Source organism: Balaenoptera musculus, chromosome 2, assembly GCF_009873245.2.
Source record: "Balaenoptera musculus isolate JJ_BM4_2016_0621 chromosome 2, mBalMus1.pri.v3, whole genome shotgun sequence".
Classification (NCBI taxonomy): domain Eukaryota; kingdom Metazoa; phylum Chordata; class Mammalia; order Artiodactyla; family Balaenopteridae; genus Balaenoptera; species Balaenoptera musculus.
This window is the reverse complement of record NC_045786.1, coordinates 87,552,068-87,572,683: the sequence shown is the minus strand read 5'-3', so window position 1 is coordinate 87,572,683 and position 20,616 is coordinate 87,552,068. Positions and strand designations below refer to the sequence as shown.

General features: G+C 37.2%; 1 protein-coding gene across 2 annotated transcripts in view; it reads right to left on the bottom strand.

The window, feature by feature from the left end:
- The window catches only part of SLC30A4 (solute carrier family 30 member 4), a 30,443-nt gene that overhangs the window by 9,288 nt on the left and 539 nt on the right, over positions 1–20,616 (bottom strand). For both annotated transcript variants that reach the window (XM_036842564.1, XM_036842563.1), the window contains exons 2-3: positions 20,062–20,566; positions 12,062–12,208 (exon numbers count right to left, since the gene is read on the bottom strand). In XM_036842564.1, the coding sequence (XP_036698459.1) occupies positions 12,062–12,208; positions 20,062–20,452 (538 nt within the window). In that variant the 5' untranslated portion in view covers positions 20,453–20,566. The remainder of the gene's footprint in view (positions 1–12,061; positions 12,209–20,061; positions 20,567–20,616) is intronic.

Below are 20,616 nucleotides of genomic sequence, written 5' to 3'. Positions count from 1 at the left end.
TATAGTTGATTTACAATATCATGTTAGTTTCAGGTATACAGTACAGTGATATATATATATTCTTCTTCAGATTCTCTTCCCTTATAGGTTATTACAAAATATTGAATATAGTTCCCTGTGCTATACAGTAGGTCCTTGTTGGTTCATTTATATTTAAAAAAAGAAAAAAAATCAGGCAAACTGATAATCACAAGAAAGATAGACGAGAAAATGTTATACCTGGGAAGTGAGACTAAGAGCTTGGGGAATTTATTTTTCACTTTATTCTTTTTGGTAACGCTTGAAAAGTTTTAAGTTTTTACTATAAACACATTTACCTTTAGACTAAAGAAAAACAAACCCATTTTTTAAGGCATGTAAGTATTCATGTATGCACTTTGACTCAGGAATTCCTTTTCCAGGAATGATATACACACTCTTGCCAACTGAGCTGCACATGTGCAAAATGAGGTATGTTATGAAGCTATTTATCAAACATTGTATATAATAGCAAACAGATGAAAACAATTTAAAAAAAGTGATTAGTAGGGGCCTTGTAACATGGAATGCTATGCAGCTTGGAAAAAAACATTAGGCTCTTTATGTTCTGATAAGGAGTCATCTTCAAAATACAGTGTTATGTGAAAAAAGAAAAGTATACAACAGTATATATGGTATGTTAGCATTTGTGCAAAAAGAAGAAAGAATATATAAATAATGATCTGTACATGCAAACTCTGGAAGAATATACAAAATACTGATAAAAACTGATTATGAGGAAAATGGGTGGCTAGGAGACAGGGATGACTTTGCACTATATATGCTTTTTTTTTTTTTTTTAAAGATTTATTTATTTATTGATTGATTGATTGTTATGTTGGGTCTTCGTTTCTGTGCTAGGGCTTTCTCTAGTTGCGGCAAGCGGGGGCCACTCTTCATCGCGGCGCGCGGGCCTCTCACCATCGCGGCCTCTCCTGTTGCGGAGCACAGGCTCCAGACGCGCAGGCTCAGCAACTGTGGCTCACGGGCCCAGCCGCTCCGCGGCATGTGGGATCCTCCCAGACCAGGGCTCGAACCCGTGTCCCCCGCATTGGCAGGCAGACTCTCAACCACTGCGCCACCAGGGAAGCCCCTATATATGCTTTTCTACCATGTGAGTTTTCTACCATGTGAGTATGAAGTAGAAATAATTTTATATCTTTTCAAAATAATAAAAATAGGGCAATGTACATTTTAAAATATTATATAAAACTAGTGTTGACACTCAAAACAATAATAGCAAGAAAATACACAAATTTTTTTTTCTTTAAAGAAACCAGATATTAAACTTTTAAGTGTTAAAAGTTAAAACAATCTGGAAAATTGTTATCTGGGTCAACTCATTGCTCAAAGGTTAAAGGCAGTTCAAGTATATTGGACTATGATACATTTTTATTCCACCTCATAAATTACAACACAGAAAAACTATCTAGCAGTAAAAAGTTTTTTCCCAAAGACATTTCATTAATGTAGCCAAAACCCTAATAAAATTCTGTGCATCAACAGATACTGGAATAAGAAAAAAAACATACAACTCCTATTCAAAACCATGATTCATGTATTCCTGACATACTAATTATCATACTTCATAGGAGACACAGGCTTGAAGAATATAGAGAAAAAAACCCAACTGAAATATACAAAGCTGTGGAGAGACTACCATATCAAGTCTAGACTCTAAGCCCCTAAGGATATGACCAAGTTACATTCCACATCACATTTACGGTAGCACTCAGCAGAAAGGCTGGCGTGTAGCATGCACTCATATATTTATGGATGGATCTGTAGACTGAAGTTAGGCTGAGCAAGGGAAGAGAAAAGGGTATATATACAATTAAGAAGGTTAAGCTAAATATGAACAATAATTATTTACTAAATCCCCCAAAACAAGAATAGGTTAAAAGAAAAGAATTAAGCCAAATAGGGACTTCCCTGGTGGCGCAGTGGTTGAGAATCTGCCTGCCAATGCAGGAGACACGGGTTCGAGCCCTGGTCGGGGAAGATCCCACATGCCGCGGAGCAACTAAGCCCGTGCGCCACAACTATTGAGCCTGTGCTCTAGAGCCCATGAACCACAACTACTGATCCCACGTGCCACAACTACTCAGCCCACGCGCCTAGAGCCTGTGCTCCGCAACAAAGAGAAACCACAGCAACGAGAAGCCTGCGCACCGCAACAAAGAGTAGCCCCTGCTCGCGGCAAATAGAGAAAGCCCGTGTGCAGCAACGAAGACACAACGCAGCCAAAAAATAAATAAATAAATAAATAAATAAATTTATTTTAAAAAAAAAGCAGCCAAATATAAGACTGAAAACACACGGAATTTCTTGTCTTAAGTTATAACTGCTGATGGCAACATATACATATATAAATAATATAAAGAAAGAAGAAATAATTAAAAAATTTTGAACTGTGAAATCTCATGTACTAATGGTAGGCTCCTCATTTTACTTGTGAAGAAAGAGAACTTTAATTCTCTTTAATATTGGTATGTAAAAAATATCAATCCTTCTCAAACTCTTCTGAAAAAAAAAAAGAACTCTAACCCTGTGTCAAGCTTGAAGCTAGCTAGCAATTAGGACACCATAGTTTTAAAGGTACCTTAATCAAATTTTTAATATGAAATTATAAAGCAATATACTTTATAAAGATTGACAGCTATACAAGTTAATGACAGAGAGATGTGATTGCTTATGAAAATCTAAAACCAATAATTAAAAATTTGAAAACCCCTTGTAATTAGGTTGGCCATACTTTCCAGTTTTCCCAGATAGTTCCAATTTATGCCTGTTATCTTGGCATAATTGTTACAAGTGTCCCATTTAACTCTCAAAAGTGTCCTAGTTTGGATGATAAGATATATTGTTACCCTAGTAGGTCTGCCAGATAAAATAGCGGATGCCCAATCTTCATTTCAGATAAACAACTAATTTTTTCCATATAAGTATGTCCCATGCAATATTTCAGACATACTGTCATCCTGAGAGAGAGAGAGGGAGAGAGAGAGCGAGCTAAATCTGGCAACACCCACATCCCAGTGATAGTTTTCCTAAACACTGAAAATGATCTTTTTGTGAACTCTCAGATAAGGCAAAACCACATTCAAAACAAAGTAAAATGAAAGTCAAACTAAAGCATAAACAAAGTTCTTGACAAGGAGGATTCCCACCCTTAGAAGGCCCTAGGCCCCTGCAGCTGAAAACTCAGTTTTCCACCACACAGTTTTCACCCATGTGAGTAGCACAAAGGATCCTAATGCCTGCCCATAGTTAAGAGTAATGGAATTCAACTGATTCCTAGAAATTCCCAAAATGACATATTAGGATATTGTTATCAAAGATATGCCTTATTCAGCAATTAATAGGAATATGCCTCATATCTAGTTTCCCTGGTGAAAAGCAAAGACATTCATGTTATTTTTTTATTCTAATGACCTGTCAAAATGTCTTCTAAACAGAATACTGATAAATGCAAAAGCAAAAAAACCCAAAATTTTAAGTAGATTTTTAGGGCTGAGATTTATAATTGAGAAGTATAAGGCACAGTAATACCATATAGCTAAAATTCCTAATAGTAGTTGTATGATCATTCTGATAAAACGAACAAAAAGCTCTTTCACTGTGAATAAATTAAACTTTGGTGAAATATCATGAGTAGAACTAACTAGTGTTTGAATTTTTTTCGTAGTATTTTAAATATGATGGAATGCAGATAAATATAGGCAGGATTTTTTTTCTCCCACAACGTTTAAGAGAGAAGGAAGCTTTCAATCAACAACCAAATTATGACTTGCTCCAATCTTCTCATTCTTGCCCTGTTGCCCTGGGTTGGTATCTGGTCACATAACATACAGTAAAATTTTTCAAGATGAAAGGAGTGCACGACAGGTGGATTTTTCATTTTCTAAAGGAGACCCAGGAACTTTCATAAATAAAACGCTGGATTTCTGTGAAAGTTACTACCCTATTCATTTTAGACAAACTTGACTAAATGGAAATTTAGCATAAATGAAAAACTCTTGAAATAGATTTTTATGGAAATTCTAGAAACCTATTATTATAGTAGTTCTAACATATTTTGCTATTTTATTCTACACACAAACAATTATATCACTCCACCTGGCTGAACTGTAGCATTGGAGGATGGAGTAAGATGAATGAATATGTGTTTTTTGTTATAACATCACTTGGGTCTTTTTATTCAGCTGAAATATAAACAAATGTTTATAGTCAATGATCTAATAAAGACCAAAATATACCGTGAATTTCGCATACAGAGAATAAACAGTTTTGATTTGAATGGCTAATAAATAGTAAGAGCAAAAATTAAATGGGAGAAAACACAGATGATTATCAAGGTTTGGTAGGATAAAATATGAAAAATGGTTATTGCACATTTTAACACATCTATAAATTGCCAAAACTAGAGGTTTTCAAGGTTCATATGAAGAATATTGAGTCTTTCTCTGACATCCTGTTATTCTCTGTCATAGTACCTTATTCTTTCTCTTCATAGCATTTAATACAATTTATGATTATGTTGTGCTTATGTACATATTTACTGCCTGTTTCCCCACCCTATAACATTACTCATTCATTCAACAGGTAACTTCTGAGCACCTACTCAGTGAATGAGTAACAATCTGCTTCAACTATGTAAACCACACTCAACTCAAGCATATTTGCTTTTTTATGAGTGCTGCCTAGATGTACTGGCCTATCATAACTGTTATCTTTGCTAATGCTATGATGCCAATAATGTATATTTCCCTTAAATTATATAACACTTGTCTTTCTATTGACTCATAGTAAACATCTAAAGTTCAGGTTTCAGAGGTCTATAAAAATGAATAGGGAAGGAAAGTGGAGATATATTCTCTCTTCTACTTCCTTTTTGCTATTTCTCTTTTCTACATTCTTCTAAAAGCAGATAGGAAGGAGAAAAGAAGGAAATCAGTGGGCTGTACTGGATTTGCCTAGGACCTCCAAACTATTGATAGTATTTTAATTTCACCTCATCCACAGATGAGGATGCACTCAGGATAAAGACATCATATAGGATTTCAGGGGCCCACTGTTGCCACCAGAATGCTAAGCTAAACTGCAAAGTTTGTCTTTGGATCCTCTCACCTCCCACTCTAAATCACCTCCTGTTTCCTGCCTTCATACCATCCCCTATAGCCCACACCCAAGGTGCCCAGTGTGCTCAAGTTGACTTTTGGCTATCCAGTGTTGACCACCTCACTCATGTCTTACTCCTGCCTCAGTAAAAATTCCCATTTCTAGCATGTACCTATTCTTTTCCTATAGATGTTCATGTGATATTAAATAACTCTAAGACGTGAATATAACTAATAGGCATAACTCTTGTCAGGGGTGGGAGGAAGTTGTTAAAATGAATCACTAGGGAGAAGAGTTGTGGGGTTTTTTTTGCTGCACGTATGGGGGAAGAGATTTTTTAGCTGAATACTTTCTGTTCCTTTAGTAAGTATCAGGAGAAAAATAACAAACTACGTAGAACTAGCATTATAACCATATACCTACCTCAGGACAACCATCATCTAGTCAGATCTGCCAAGGTCTTTGTTCAGTAGAATGATACACTGCTACAAAAGATTCCTGCAGTGTCACTTCATCATTAACCTAGGCTGATGATTTTATTACCAAAGTAAATCTTGCTTTTTATTTCAAATACAGACAACTCTGCTTACTACGGTCCTTTCACATGGTCACTATCTTTTATCTAATCCATGCAGACTCTTCAGCCCAAGAACTGGAATAGTCATATAAATAAAGTCAATTACACTCATAATCCACAGAGAAAGATAAAAGTAGAAAGCAAGCAAGGGATTGGGCTGTTCTCTTTAGAATAGCATGTCCCCTGAGACATAGGCTATTCTTCCTAAGGATTTGTGGGATTTCTCCTACAGTGTGGCTTCATGAAGTTCTAAGTTTTAGTAACTTCCAGAATAAGACATACCCAAAGTCAAATAAATCCAGGCGTTTAAAAATAACTCACATATAGTTCCTACCCTGCTCTCTCTCTTCCCACAAAAGAGCTGCCATTGTAGCTCAGTGTAATATAATAAAGAAAGAAGAAAAAGAAAAAGAAAAACCTTGAATGATTTTACACAATCTCTGAGTTCACATGAAGGAAAGAAAGTACCAGAAGAATGGACCTGACTCCTGAGACAGCGAGTTTGGCTTACCCCTCAAATCTAAAACTACCTTTCTCTCACCTTGACTGAATGATTTTTGCTAAAATAAATTTTGTTATATTGTCCCAAATGTTACCAAAGACCTGAGTTAAAAAGCACATCTTTAAAAATTGTTATTTAATCATCAGGGTGAATCATCTTACTTTTCTCCTACTACCTAGCTGAGACAGTTTTGCTAAGAGAATAAGAATTCCGATTAGGGGGAGGGGGAAAGGCAGGTAGTTTTGGAGCATGGAGCATTTTGAGAGATATGAAAAGTCTGGGTAAGATGATAAACTGGCAGGTAGAAGAGGGAAGGAAAAGAAGACTGGAACTAACTTTTACTGAGAATTTACTCTGTGCCAGGTACCATGTTAGGAACTTATGCATTATCATCCGTATTTTACAGTAGAAACCCATACTTAGATTAAATCATTCTTCCAAAGGTCATACAGCTAGTAAAAGTGCAGATCTCAGATGTGAACCAAAGACAGTTTAACCACAAAACTCTAAAAGAGGTTAAGTACCAAAACAAATAGGACCAGCCCCTGACTGAGATAAGGAAGAAAAAATTCCCTTCTGACTAGTTTCTTAATTGGTCCAAAGGACCTATAAGTCAGACTATATATCCCAGCTATGTTACAGATCAAATAAATTTTTATAGTTTGTGAGCATAAACAGATTCAGAATTACAGATAAATGTTTTCAAGTTCCAAATATTTTTGTCCCAAAATTTCAAAAATACTCCTACTCTCAGTTTAGAAATTGGTTTAATTTAACCCAAACACAAATGATTTGTGGATCATGAGCTATACCAGATTATCTGTTTCAGTTTTCATAACCATATTTACTCAGCTTGAATATGCAACTATTTGATTAATGATATCTTATATAGCACTTATTAGTGCCAGACCCATGGAGTTTAATATTTTCTGTTCCTGTCCCTACTTAATTCACAGTCTAGAAGGAGACATTGTTTCATAAAAATATCTATAAAAATGTGATAAATGCTATTAGGCATGTATAAAGTGTTATGAGAAAACAAAAAGAAAATTTAGGGTATGGTACTACTAATATCTGACTCTCATTCACAGACACACACCTCCAGTATGCTGGCTTTGCATAAGAAGGGGTAGCAGGGAGCGGGATATGAACATAAATATGTATTTTCTTATACTTTCAAAAGGAAATGCTGGAAGGACAGGCCAGAAACTAATTAAAATGATTGCTAATTAGGAGTGGGGCGGGAGGATGGGTTGGAGGGGACAGAATGAAAGCGAGTCTTCTCTGAGTAAATCTTTTCTTTTAAAAAATAATTTTTGACTTTTGTGACATGTTTTACATATTTACAAAATAAATCAACAAAGAAAAAACCAACTCCTGTCCTTCCACCCATGCCATTAAAACAAACCAAATTCAACAACACAGTAACAAACCAGAAGTTTCTTAGGGGGGATTCCTTCTGCAGTGTTCTTTAAGACCTGAATTCCCAAGTCTTGGTAGTAGAGGTCATAAGAGGCACACTATCTAAATGTGTCCAGTGTAAACAAACCTTTCCCTACAGAACTTAAGAGAGATTACTCGTGAAGTGGTGGAATTTTACAGCACACAAGGACAGCCACCGCTTTGGTTTATAGCTTTATTCAATTCTACATATCTTTGTTGTCTTTTTAATCCTCCCCAAATCATAAGTTTTTCTTCCATTACTTCAAAGAGCAGGATAAGTGAAATAAGTCTTATCTAGATATATCCTTATAAGCTTTTGTAATACAAAGAAGAAAAAGAAGATCCCAAAAGGCCCTGCTAATGTGAGGATGTGATTCCCTCCCTAGCTCTGGAAAATACCTGTCTATATCTTAACAATTCTCTCCCTTTTATTTTTTTAGATGACCTAAAAAATTTTAGATAAAATTCAAATAACAAAATTCACCACTTTAACAATTTTGAAGTGGACACATTCAGTGGCTTTTAGTATACGCACAGGCTGTGCAACAATTACCACTATCTAATTCCAGAACACATTCATCACCCCCAAAAAGAAGCTCTGTACCCCTTAAGCAGTCACTCCCTTTTATTTTGTAAGTCTCTTTTCCTGAGGTTCTTAATAATACAACTTTGGACCTCCGATTATTCTTTTATAGTTTTAAACTTTTTCTTCCTGTTTTTATTTTTTTGCTCTGTATTCTGGGAGACCTTTTTTTTTTTAACTATTTAAAAAAACTTTATTGAAGTATAGTTGATTTACGATGTTGTGTTAATTTCTTCTGTAGAGCAAAGTGACTCAGTTATACATATATATATATGTTCTTTTTCATATTCTTTTCCGTTATGGTTTGTCAGGATATTGAACATAGTTCCCTGTGCTATAGAGTAGGACCTTGTTTATCCATCCTATATATAATAGTTTGCCTCTGCTAATCCCAAACTCCCATTCCGTCCCTCCCCTACCCCTCCTCCCCCTTGGCAACCACAACTCTGTTCTCTATATCTGTAGGTGTGTTTTTGTTTCATAGATATGTTGATTTGTATCGTATTTTAGATTCCACATATAAGTGATATCATATGGTATTTGTCTTTCTGGGAGACTTTCTTTTTTTTAAAATAAATTTATTTATTTATTTATTTATGGCTGCGTTGGGTCTTTGTTGCTGCAGGCGGGCTTTCTCTAATTGCATTGAGCAGGGGCTACTCTTCATTGCGGTGTGCGGGCTTCTTATTGTGGTGGCTTCTCTTGTTGTGGAGCATGGGCTCTAGGTGCACGGGCTTCAGTAGTTGTGGCTCATGGGCTCAGTAGTTGTGGCTTGCGGGCTCTAGAGCGCAGGCTCAGTAGTTGTGGCGCAAGGGCTTAGTTGCTCCACGGACTGTGGGATCTTCCTGGACCAGGTCTCGAACCCGGGTCCCCTGCATTGGCAGGTGAATTCTTAACCACTGTGCCATCAGGGAAGTCCGAGACTTTCTTGATTATATTTTCTAGTCCTTTTATTGAAAACAACTTTAAAAAAATTTTAGTAATGTTTCAATTTCAAAGAGATTTTTCTGTATCTTTCTTTTTCAAAACATTTTACTGTTTTATTATTCTGGGTATATTAATAAGATAATTGAAAACATTTTCTTCTGTTTCTTAAGTCACCTCTCTTTCCTGTAGGACAAATTTTTGTTAGTTTTTTTTTTTTTTTAATTTCTTTCATGCTGCTGGTTTTTCCCATTTTCTGAAAGATCCTTGGTTGTCCGTTCATTTAGGGTAGTAGGATAGGGAAACTGTCCTTTGCAAAAGGGAAATGCTAGAAGGATAATTCATAACTATTTAAAATGGTTACTAATAAGGGGTGTAGAGCAGGGAAGACTAAGACAAGTGTATTACTTTAGTGTGAGTATGGGGGAACCAAACTATAAGGCTGCAGAACCCTGAATTCTAGTATGAAAAAGAATTATTTTGGAGCATCAACATTCACACTAAACGCCTCAGCTTTCTCCAAACATTTGGTTCAATTTCCTTCTGGAAGAACTCTGTGGTGTTTACATGGGGGAAAATGCGGACCGCCTGAGTGGAGGTGGCGGTGGGAGGAAGGTAGGGACACAGTGGACCAGTGGGAGCAGTCTCTCATTTGCAGTCATTCAATTAGTCTTGTTTTCAGCACTTCTCACTTCTGCCATCTCTGTCCCTGAGTCTTCTTTGGAGTTCTGTTGGGCTGGTCCAGTTTCTACCCCAGTGTTCTCCAGGCTGCCGCTTCTTGGCTTGTTTCTTTCTTCAACCCACTCCCATCTACTTTCCAACTTCCAGAAATTTCTGGAAATGTCTTGTTTATTGGTGACTCAACCATTTGCTTCTCTGTGTTGATTTGGTACTTTTTATTTCAATGGACTCTCAAATGCTGACCTCTAGTCCACCATCTTGAAGTAGTACTTTTAAGGAAAGGGAAAAATTTGACTTTCTATAGAAATGTACAGAAATACAATAGGACCAGTCAGTTCTATTTTCTTTCATCTTTTCATAGTGCTTGTTATCTACAACTATCTAGATAAACACTAAGTACTTCTCTGATATTTAATAGAATTTTCATGATTATGGGTTCTTAACTTATCATTTGTAGAACTTTCTATGTTCTGGTATTGCTTGTTTCTGGGGGAGAATTCCACTGTTTTCATTAGAATTCCAAGGGGTCTATAACCTAAAATGAATGCACTCTCTCAAACAGTGTTAGAGGGTAAAAATCCCCATTCCACGATGCTATGTTTGAGTTTTGATCTTAAATTGCAGGTGTTTAAATCACACAAAAAAATTAAAGCTTAAGAATAATTTTGAAGTTTTTTAAAAACCCCAAGGCAATCAGTAAACAAAATGGATGTATAATGTGTCAGCTAGAAGTGGGAGTTTTTTTATGAACACATCCAAATGCATTATGTGTTATTCAGCTGCTTAACAAATAACAGAAAGACCTCACTCAGGGCTTTACTGCTCTTGTACAGCAGCTGAGGGTGCTAAGAAATGGGGATGCCAGATAATTTCCCAAACTTATGACCTGGATAGCTACTTGGAATACAGCCATTCAGGTAAAATGTCAAGTTTTACACTAGAAGACCCAGCTACTAAATTATAGGAGACCTAGATGTTGAGTTAAGATTAGGCTAAAAAGTAACAAAGAAGGGGAGGAACTGATTGAAATATTAGCCAAGAGTGTCAGTGTCTCCACAAAATAAAACTACAAGATGTTAATTCTGGTTCTTTAAGACAGGTTTTGCTGAAGCTGCCTAAATCAAGTTTTGGGTTCTAAGCAAACCCAAAAATTGGTCATATGGCACTTCATATACTAATTCAGGTAATTGTTTTATATGTATTTTAACAATAAGTAAAAATAAAAAAACCCACTAACATGGCAAGAAGAGTTGTGTGGATAACAATGTATGATTTTAACCTCTCTTAATTAAATATTAATATTTGTTCAAAATAGGAAAATATAAATATGTGTGCACTGTTAAAGAAAAAAAATTCAATGACACTTATTAAAACATGGTCAAGAAGACTTTAATAAAGGTGGGGGAAGCTGTCAAGATTGGTATAGGGAAGCCTTGTTGAAAACAGGCCAGGGTGATGAGACATCACCGGGGAATAACCCATCAAATATTGAGAATGGAGGTTCTGTTAAATTGGTTTGGCAAGGTTCTTCCTAAAACTAGATTTTACAAGGAAGTACAGAGATGGGCTTGGGAGACAGCTCAGGAGACTGACAAAGGTTTGGTCAAGCAAAGAATCTTTGTTAGCATTTACAGTTAATGGCCACAATGAAGGTCAGCCATACAGTATGTTATACATATTATAGTAGTGCCTAAAACCTGGGCTATAAGTCGCTTTGGTTGGAATACCTTAAGTGAAAGAAAAGCTAATGCTCATTGATGAATTAAATCCATGTAGTTTTGCTTGGTTCGATAAACTGAAGGTAAACTTTTTTTCTGTTAACACCTTCAGGACACAGGGAACAACATTTGAAGATTAATGATTACCATATAATTTTTTTTTTTGGCCACGCTATGCGGCATGTGGGATGTGAGATCTTAGTTCCCCGACCAGGGATCGAACCCATGACCCCTGCAATGGAAGTGTGGAGTGTTAACTGCTGGATCGCCAGGTAAGTCCCTGATTACCATATAATTTTATATGTATAAACTATTTAGCTGACTGAACTGAATGTACCCTGGAAGATATATATCTGAATGAATCTTATTTGTCTATTTTCATTTGCTTTGTTCAAACAGACTATCACCAGAAAGATTTCAGTTAATCAAAGGTTATAGTTCATTGTGGTTTTACTATAAAATTTTATAAACCAAAGAAACGCCCAATTACCTACCTAAGCGATGAAATCCAAAGGTGAATCTTTTGGTTGGTGATTTTGAAGATAGCCACAAAGCAAGCAGGGTCAGTATGATGGCACTTAGGTCAGTTAACATATGAAGTGCATCTGTCATGATTGCTAGGCTATTTGCAATGTATCCACCTTAGAGTAAGGGTGACAGGAAAGAAGGAATAAATTAATTAAAATAATAAACATAAGTAATCAAACCAAAAATATGCAGCATCCTACAAAACATGAACTTCTAACTAAAGTTAACTAAATACTTATCCTATTGCAATTAAGTCAAGGTATCCTGAAATTTTATACAAAACATTAACTATGCATATATTGTTTTCTGGTGAAGATGTCCATTTCCAGGAACAGATTCTCTGAGGAGTAAATGACCTTAAAAAAGTTAAGAGCCACTAAATGGGGGCTGACACAAAGAGAAGTTTTGTGTTTTAGCAATGCAGCTTTTACTCAACCTACTAATTCTACTATTAGTGAAATTAATAACTGCCATATCTAAATATTACAATAAAGCTGAATAAAAGGTAGGTATTCACTTATTTGGGCGGGTTTGAACATAAACTGAAGAAATTCACAAAATGTTCATTAGTTCAAAACAAAAGATAAGAATTAACTGATTCTCTTAGATATAAACAGCAATGTCTCCTAATAGAGGGATAAAAGATGGTATTTAGAATACAATTTTTTGTATTAGTTTTCCAGTGTTATGTATTATTATACATAATAATAATGTGTATATTTCATATATGTGGGTATGTGTGTATATGTATATTTATGTATTTTATATATGTGTGTATATATATATACATAATATATATAGAATACGTGTACATATATACATATATATGTATTTATTTATGACCATTATGGTCAACCAATTTTCCTAGCACCATAGAATAAGTTTTTATAATATAATACAGGGTATTCAAACTTTTATGTATATCAGAATCACCTGGAAGTTTTGTTAAACTATAGACTTCTTGACCCCACTCCCAGAACTTCTAATTCAGTAGGTCTAGATGGGGCCTGACAGTTTACATTTCTAACATGTTCCCAGGTGATGTTGATGCTTCTGGTCTTGGAACCACACTGAGAATTACTGTTATAATGTATAGCAGAACTTCATGATCAGGATGTTGTGACACATAAGTGTGCTGAGCTGTTGATTCCACTATTCCTGGGATGGGTATGCAGAGCCAAGAGCAGCAGGAGAACTGGGGCTGGTGATCTTGTAGTCACATCCATTTACTCCAGTGTGCTCTATTGAAATATCATTTTTTATGTATTCCCTTACGTGAAAAAGCTGGAATCACTGACAGAAAATACAGCTTGGCGGTTAATAACATGGGGCTTTGAAATCTCAGAGACTGAGAAAGTTACTTACCATTTTTGAGCTTCAGTTTACTCATCTATAAAATAAGGATAATACCCTAAAGCCACACTGTGCAATAAAACTGAGATGATGGAAATGTTCTATCTGTGCTGGCCAATGGAGCAGCCACTAGTCACAGGTGGCTTTTGAGAATTTGAAATACGGCTAGTGCAACTAAGGAATTGAATTTACTTAATTTTTGTTAACCTGAAGAGCCACATGTGATGATCACCAGCAAAAACAGCAGAGTAAGGACCTATGAAAATCATCTCCTCCATAAAAGCCGAAAGGACATGGGCAAAAATTGTCCAAATCAGCATTCTGAAAACTATGGAAATTAAACAAAGACTGATACAGGTAGCATTTATTCAAGGAAAAAGGCTGAATCTTGGTAAGAAGCTCACTAGCTCTGTGGCATTTTAACTTGCCTTATACCCAATCTCCCCCTCTTCAGTTCTATGGTAGCCTTGAAAACTAACAAGCAGCAACCACAGTGAAAACCTCAGTCTGGCAGCCACTGCAAGGAATAGGATGGCGTTAGAGCTCCTTAAAAGCTCCATTGCCAGGAAATTGTCATTATTTGACCTGTCTGGTGGTTCCCTGGGAGACTATACTTGCAAGGCTCTTTTTATTTGACTTGACTTGGAGCTTGGCCTTGGTGCAAACCCTGGTCAGTGTTTGTCAAAAACAATCAGAGGCAATTGTTTAATAACACAGCAGCTGCCTGAAGCAATAATAAGTGTGTATCCTGTGTTCTGAAATTTTACAATGATGTACCTGGTGTGGGATTATTTTCATCCAATTTGGGCTTTTATTGACTCTTTTTTAAAATTTATTTTATTTATTTTTTGGCTGTGTTGGGTCTTCGTTGCTGTGCACGGGCTTTCTCTAGTTGCAGAGAGTGGGGGCTACGCTTCGTTGCAGTGCACAGGCTTCTCATTGCGGTGGCTTCTCTTGATGCAGAGCACAGGCTCTAGGTGTGCGGGCTTCAGTTGTTGTGGTGCACGGGCTTAGTAGTTGTGGCTTGTGGGCTCTAGAGCACAGGCTCAACAGTTGTGGCGCCTGGGCTTAGTTGCTCTGCGGCATGTGGGATCTTCCCAGACTAGGGCTCGAACCTGTGTCCCTGGCATTGGCAGGTAGATTCTTAACCACTGCACCACCAGGGAAGCCCTACTGACTCTTTCTATCTGGATTGTATACCCTTCAGTTCTGGGGAAATTTCTTTTCCTTTTTTTTTTTTTAGAAAGGATTCTCTTTTTTTAAAAAAAAATTTTATTTATTTATTTGGTTGTGCCAGGTCTTAGTTGCAGCAGGCGGACTCCTTAGTTGCGGCATGTGGGCTTCTTAGTTGTGGCATGCAAACTCTTAGTTGCGGCATGCATGTGGGATCTATTTCGCTGACCAGGGATCAAACCTGGGCCCCTGCATTGGGAGCGTGGAGTCTTAACCACTGTGCCACCAGCGAAGTCCCTGGGGAAATTTCTTTTATTTATTTATTTATTTATTTATTTTTATTTTTGGCTGTGTTGGGTCTTCGTTTCTGTGCGAGGGCTTTCTCTAGTTGCGGCGAGTGGGGGCCGCTCTTCATCGCGGTGCGCAGGCCTCTCACTATCGCGGCCTCTCTTGTTGCAGAGCACAGGCTCCAGACGCGCAGGCTCAGTAATTGTGGCGCACGGGCTTAGTTGCTCCGCGGCATGTGGGATCTTCCCAGACCACGGCTCGAACCCGTGTCCCCTGCATTGGCAGGCAGATTCTCAACCACTGCGCCACCAGGGAAGCCCCCGGAAATTTCTTAAACTATGTTGTTGATAACTTCTTTCCTTCTGCTTTCTCTATTCCCCAGACTCTTATTATTTGTAATTTGAACTAATATACTAATTTTCTTGCCTTTTTTTCTCCTATTATCTTCTCTTTTTGCTATATTCTGTGAGAGATGACCTTAATTCACCTTCTAATTTGTTTGGAGTTAAAATTTTTTTTAAATGTTTGTATTATTCAAAAGCACTTTTTTCTACTCTGAATTTCTTTTAAAAAGTAGCCTATTCTTGTTTCACAGATTCATGATCTTATTTTATCTCTGTGGATACTTATTGTGTTATTATACTATTATATCTGACTGGCTCTTAAATAGGTTTTAATGAACTTTCCTTATTTTAGCCTTCCTCTTTACCCACACTTATAGGGGTACCTGGTACAACCAATTCTGGGCCTGCTTAGGATTCTCTAGTGTACTTCTCAATTGTAGTCCTTTGGGTCAAAAGTATCAGCATCTCCTGGGAACTTGTTAGAAAATTCTCAGGCCCTACCCTACCCCAGACCTACTTAATTAGAAACTCTGTTCCAGCAATTTGTGTTTTAATAAGTTATCTAGGTGTTTCTGATGCATTAGTGTAAACTAGATTGGTTCTTGGCTTTCCCCACTGCTTGTTTAGGAGTTGGCTTTCTTGGGTCAAGTCAGTACCTCTTTTACCTGATTCCTTTCTAGTTTGTGTTGCTAGAGTCTCCTCTCCAGTTTTCCCCATCTGTGTGGAGATATATATATATATATATTCCATATATATATGTGGATATATATTTACATGTATATGTATATATATGTGTGTGTGTATACATATATGTGTGTGTGTGTATTTTTTAAATCCTTTTATTGTAGTTTAAGAGAGTACAACTAGATGCATGAGTTCATTTGCCATCTTTACCTGGAAGTCTATTTGCATTCATTCTTTAAGCTTTTTCATTCCCAATAAAATGCAGCTGTTAAAGCAATCAATAACTGTTACTAAATCCAAAGGATATTTTAGTTCTCATCTTATCAGGCCTCTCAGCAGCTTTAACTTACTTATTTCCATTTTGAAATACTCTTTTCTTCAGTTCTGGGATACCCATTTGCCTTCTGCCTGACTTATAACGTTGTAGTTCCTCAAAACTGGGGCTCTCTAGATAATTTTTTCTATTGCTATGGCATTACATACTGTTTCTCTCTCTGCCTTGACCTCCCTTCTGAATGACAGACTTATATATAACAGCTCACTAGACATCTTTACTTGTCTATTTCACATACATATGATACTTAACATGCCTAAAACAACCCTTGAGCCCATGCTTAAATCCTGCTCTGTATTTTCTCCCTGGTTCATAACTGACATACATTTCCATACGCTCAGCTGCTTAGGTAAGAAATTTCAGAATCATTCCTGTTACTGCTCTCCCATCAACTCTCACATTCAAACCATTAGCCATTTTGCCATTGTTACCTCTAGAATGTTTCTCAATCAGTACATTTTTCTCCATCCACTCTAGTTCAAGCCATAATCATTTTTTGTCTGGACCTCTGCAAAAGTATACTTGCTTCCACTCTTGTACCCTCCAATCCACTCTCCATATAAGAGTCAGAGTAATCTTTTAAAAAGATAAATCCCATCATGTCAATCTCCACTCCAAAGCAGTCACTGGCTCCCCATTGTACTTAGAATTAAAGACTGAACTCATTTAATATGGTCTATCATGACCTCCCTGGTCTGGTCCCCCTGTCTCTTTCCCTCTTACTACATTCTGGCTAATCTGGTCTTTTTAGATCCTCTTAAAGAATTGAAGGTTTTAGGAGTTTTGAACTTGCTGTTCTCTTTGGTCGAAAAAATCTTCCTCCATTCCCTTTGCTCAAGTAACTCCTAATATTCTTTTTTTGGTTTAACTGTATGTGGCTTATACATAAACCATGTCCTGCTGGTTACTATGTCTTATAGTATCTTGTTCTTTTTTTTCATAGTACTTAAGACCATTTGAATTTTAAATTTACTTGTGTGTTTAATACCTGTGTCCTCCACTACTACAGGAAGATATGATGTCCTCCAAACATTAGATTGTTTTAGATAGTAGGGAGCATAACTTTTGTTCTCCATTGTATATAGTAAGTACTCAAAAAGTACTTGCTGAATGGAAAGAATTGACTTTGCCTAAGGTCTCAGAGCAAATCCAAGATTCAAAATCAAGTTTCCCCTTTCAGATCTTTAAAATACTTCATTTTAAAAATTACTCCATACTTCCTACATAAGATGCTTTATTTCTAAGTGCTTTTGACACACTTTAATAAATGCTCTACTGTATACAATTTAATTCTATGTAACATTCTGAATAATATTGTTAATGTCTATTCTAAGTACTAGCATCTCTACAGTATTTAACAAAAGATTTTCATATTTGAAAATAAAGTTAGTATTTGAAAGGGAATACTTATTGTAGCTTTCACAAAACATCATTTACCAAGTAAGAGATTTAAATAATGGTAAGTCAGGACAATTATATCTTAGTAATTTTTATAGGTGTAAACTCTAATTTTAAGGGGGAAATTGTGATTAATGTGATTTTAACTTCAAATATTAAATATTAACTTCAAGAATCACTAAGTCTGAATGACTCAATATTCTAACTGTGAATTTGGGCAAGTCATTGACTCTTTTTTTAAATAAATTTATTTATTTATTTATTTATGGCTGCATTGGGTCTTCGTTGCTGCACGCGGGCTTTCTCTAGTTGTGGCGAGCGGGCTTCTCATTGCGGTGGCTTCTCTTGTTGCGAGCACGGGCTCTAGGCGCACGGCCTTTAGGCGCATGGGCTTCAGTAGTTGTGGTTCACGGGCTCTAGAGCGCAGGCTCAGTAGTTGTGGCGCACGGGCTTAGCTGCTCTGCAGCATGTGAGATCTTCCCGGACTGGGGCTTGAAGCCATGTTCCCTGCATTGGCAGGCGGATTCCCAACCACTGAGCCACCAGGGAAGCCCCAAGTCATTGACTCTTAATCTGCTGACCATGCCTTATCTGATCTCAGCTTCACTTCTGTCTTTAATTTCTTCATAGCTTAAACATTTATAATTCTCTAACAGCAATTATTAATTAATTAAACAAAATTTTATTGAGTGTTTACTCTGTGCTAGTCATTGTGCTAGGTGCTGGTAATTCAGCTTATATTTCAGTGGACACTGATATTAAACAAGTGAATATACAAACAAGATAATCTCAGGTGCTGAGGGCTTTTAAAGTTGGGGAAGGAACAGGGGAGAAAAGAGGCTGACTTTAGGCAGTTGGAAAGGTCTCTAAGAGGTATCTTTTGAGATGAACATGAATGACAAGAAGGCAGCCAAGAGAAGATTTGGGAAAAGGCAGTCCATACAAAGCAGTGCTTTTCAAATTGCAGGCCGTGACCCATTTGTAGACCATGAAATCAATTAAGTGGGCTGGGACCATAATTGAAAAAACAGTAGAACACATCACATGAAGTAAAATTTTTGTTTTAGTTATTCATATATTTATACAAATGTATATGTGTGTGTACATACCTACATACATATGCATGCATGCCTACACGGGTCACAATGTTAAGTGTATTTCTTACTATAGCGAAGTCAAAAAAGTTTGAAAGCCAGAGGCAGAGAAACCACTCAGTCTGAAGGTCTTATGGGCAGGAAAAGAGCTTTGTGAGTCACAGGGAGAAAGAAAGCCAGCATGGCTGAAGTGAGCACTGGCGAGAAGTGGTATGAAAAGAGGTAGGAAATGTATATAATTTTCCTGCACATAACCTCCAGCTAGCATCTTAAATCTGGACTGCCACCTTTGTTCTTGTCATGGTTCATCATTAAGAGAACAGAGGAGGGAATTCCCTGGTGGTCCAGTGGTTAGGACTCTGCATTTTCACTGCCGAGGGGCCGGGTTCAGTCACTGATCCGGGAACTAGGATCCCAGAAGCCACGTGGTGTGGCCAAAAAAAAAAAAAAAAAAAGAAAACACAGGAGAATAATCTCCCTGCTTTAATGTCACTTTATCAACTGTCACTAAAAGAAGTTAGCAGTTACACTAATGTGACTCTGAAATTAATATCTAAACTGAGCATGTATTTTATAATCAGATTGCATTACTTGAATAATTAAAAAATGAAAAATAAAACCAAGTTCTATAAAACCCAGGGGAGCCTTCTGGCCTTCAGAGCCTCCTTATAATGAAAAATGGTGAGGTTAGTTAGCATTATTTAGCTTTGCAAATTTCTTGAATATAAATACAAAAGGAAATAGTAAGAGACCACTTAATTCAAATGTAGAGGGAAAAAAATCAAGACTATGGGACTGTACATGTAGCTCTTCAATTACCCACTTAAGTGTCCTCATAATTTATTAATATTTAACCTCTGGGCCCTCCGATCTCTTAAAAAAGAAAAAGGTGGTTCAGTAAGGTCCCTTCATACTGTAAAATCTTATGATTCTAAATAATTTTAGAATCATTTACTATTTTAAACATTGCAAAAATTAACCTGGTGTTTTATCAGGTTTTTTTTTTTAAAGAGTAAGTTACATGATATATAATGAAGATAATGTCCTTAACTTTACAGTAGATGACACAGTGTTTGGAGAATTAGAAGAAAAGGTCAGAGTTATCTTTGGAAGTTTGTTGTACCTAGGTTGATCTGCACTTTGGAACCGTGAGGACCTTTTCACATCACCAGATCAGTATATTGATAAATAACAAGCTTCCTAAAAAGAAAGTTTAAACGCCAAGTTATGTGTAACTACAGCTTGACAAAGACTCTCCAGGCAAGGTAAATGGAAAGTGAGTTGGCAACACAACTCACCTACAAGTTCTCCAATCATGAAAAGCAAGTAAAGAACGGCAGCAATGGTCAATCTGGTTTTCACCTTTCTCTGCTTCAGCAACTCTCTCTGTTTGCTGCAGCTGTCACAGGGGTCCACCTTCAAACTCAGCTGACTGTTGGTCAAAGGTAAGTCCTGGTCCAGCAAGGAATCATCGTCGGCCTGGAGGGCCGGGTGCGCCCCGTTAACAGGCCTTTCCGGGGTTTCAGAACCATCGTCGGCCACCACAACTCGAAGTTTGTTAAACCGAGAAAGCCCCTCATCCCCCACCTCGTCCGAGAAGTCAAAGGCGCTGGTGTCATTTAAAAACAGCGGCGCATCATCCTTCCTCAGCAGAGATTTGAGGCGCTTCCACACGCCGGATCCGGCCATGGCAGAGGCTGAGCGGCCGCGGCGCCGAACGGCTCGGTGCAGGCGGACAGCCGGCGGCTCCTACTTCACCCGAGTGCCAGTTCCCGATGGCACTGCCGCGCGTCCCTCCCCATCCTGTAGAAAACGAAACTCAGTATAAATTAAAGGCGCCCCAACAAAGCCCA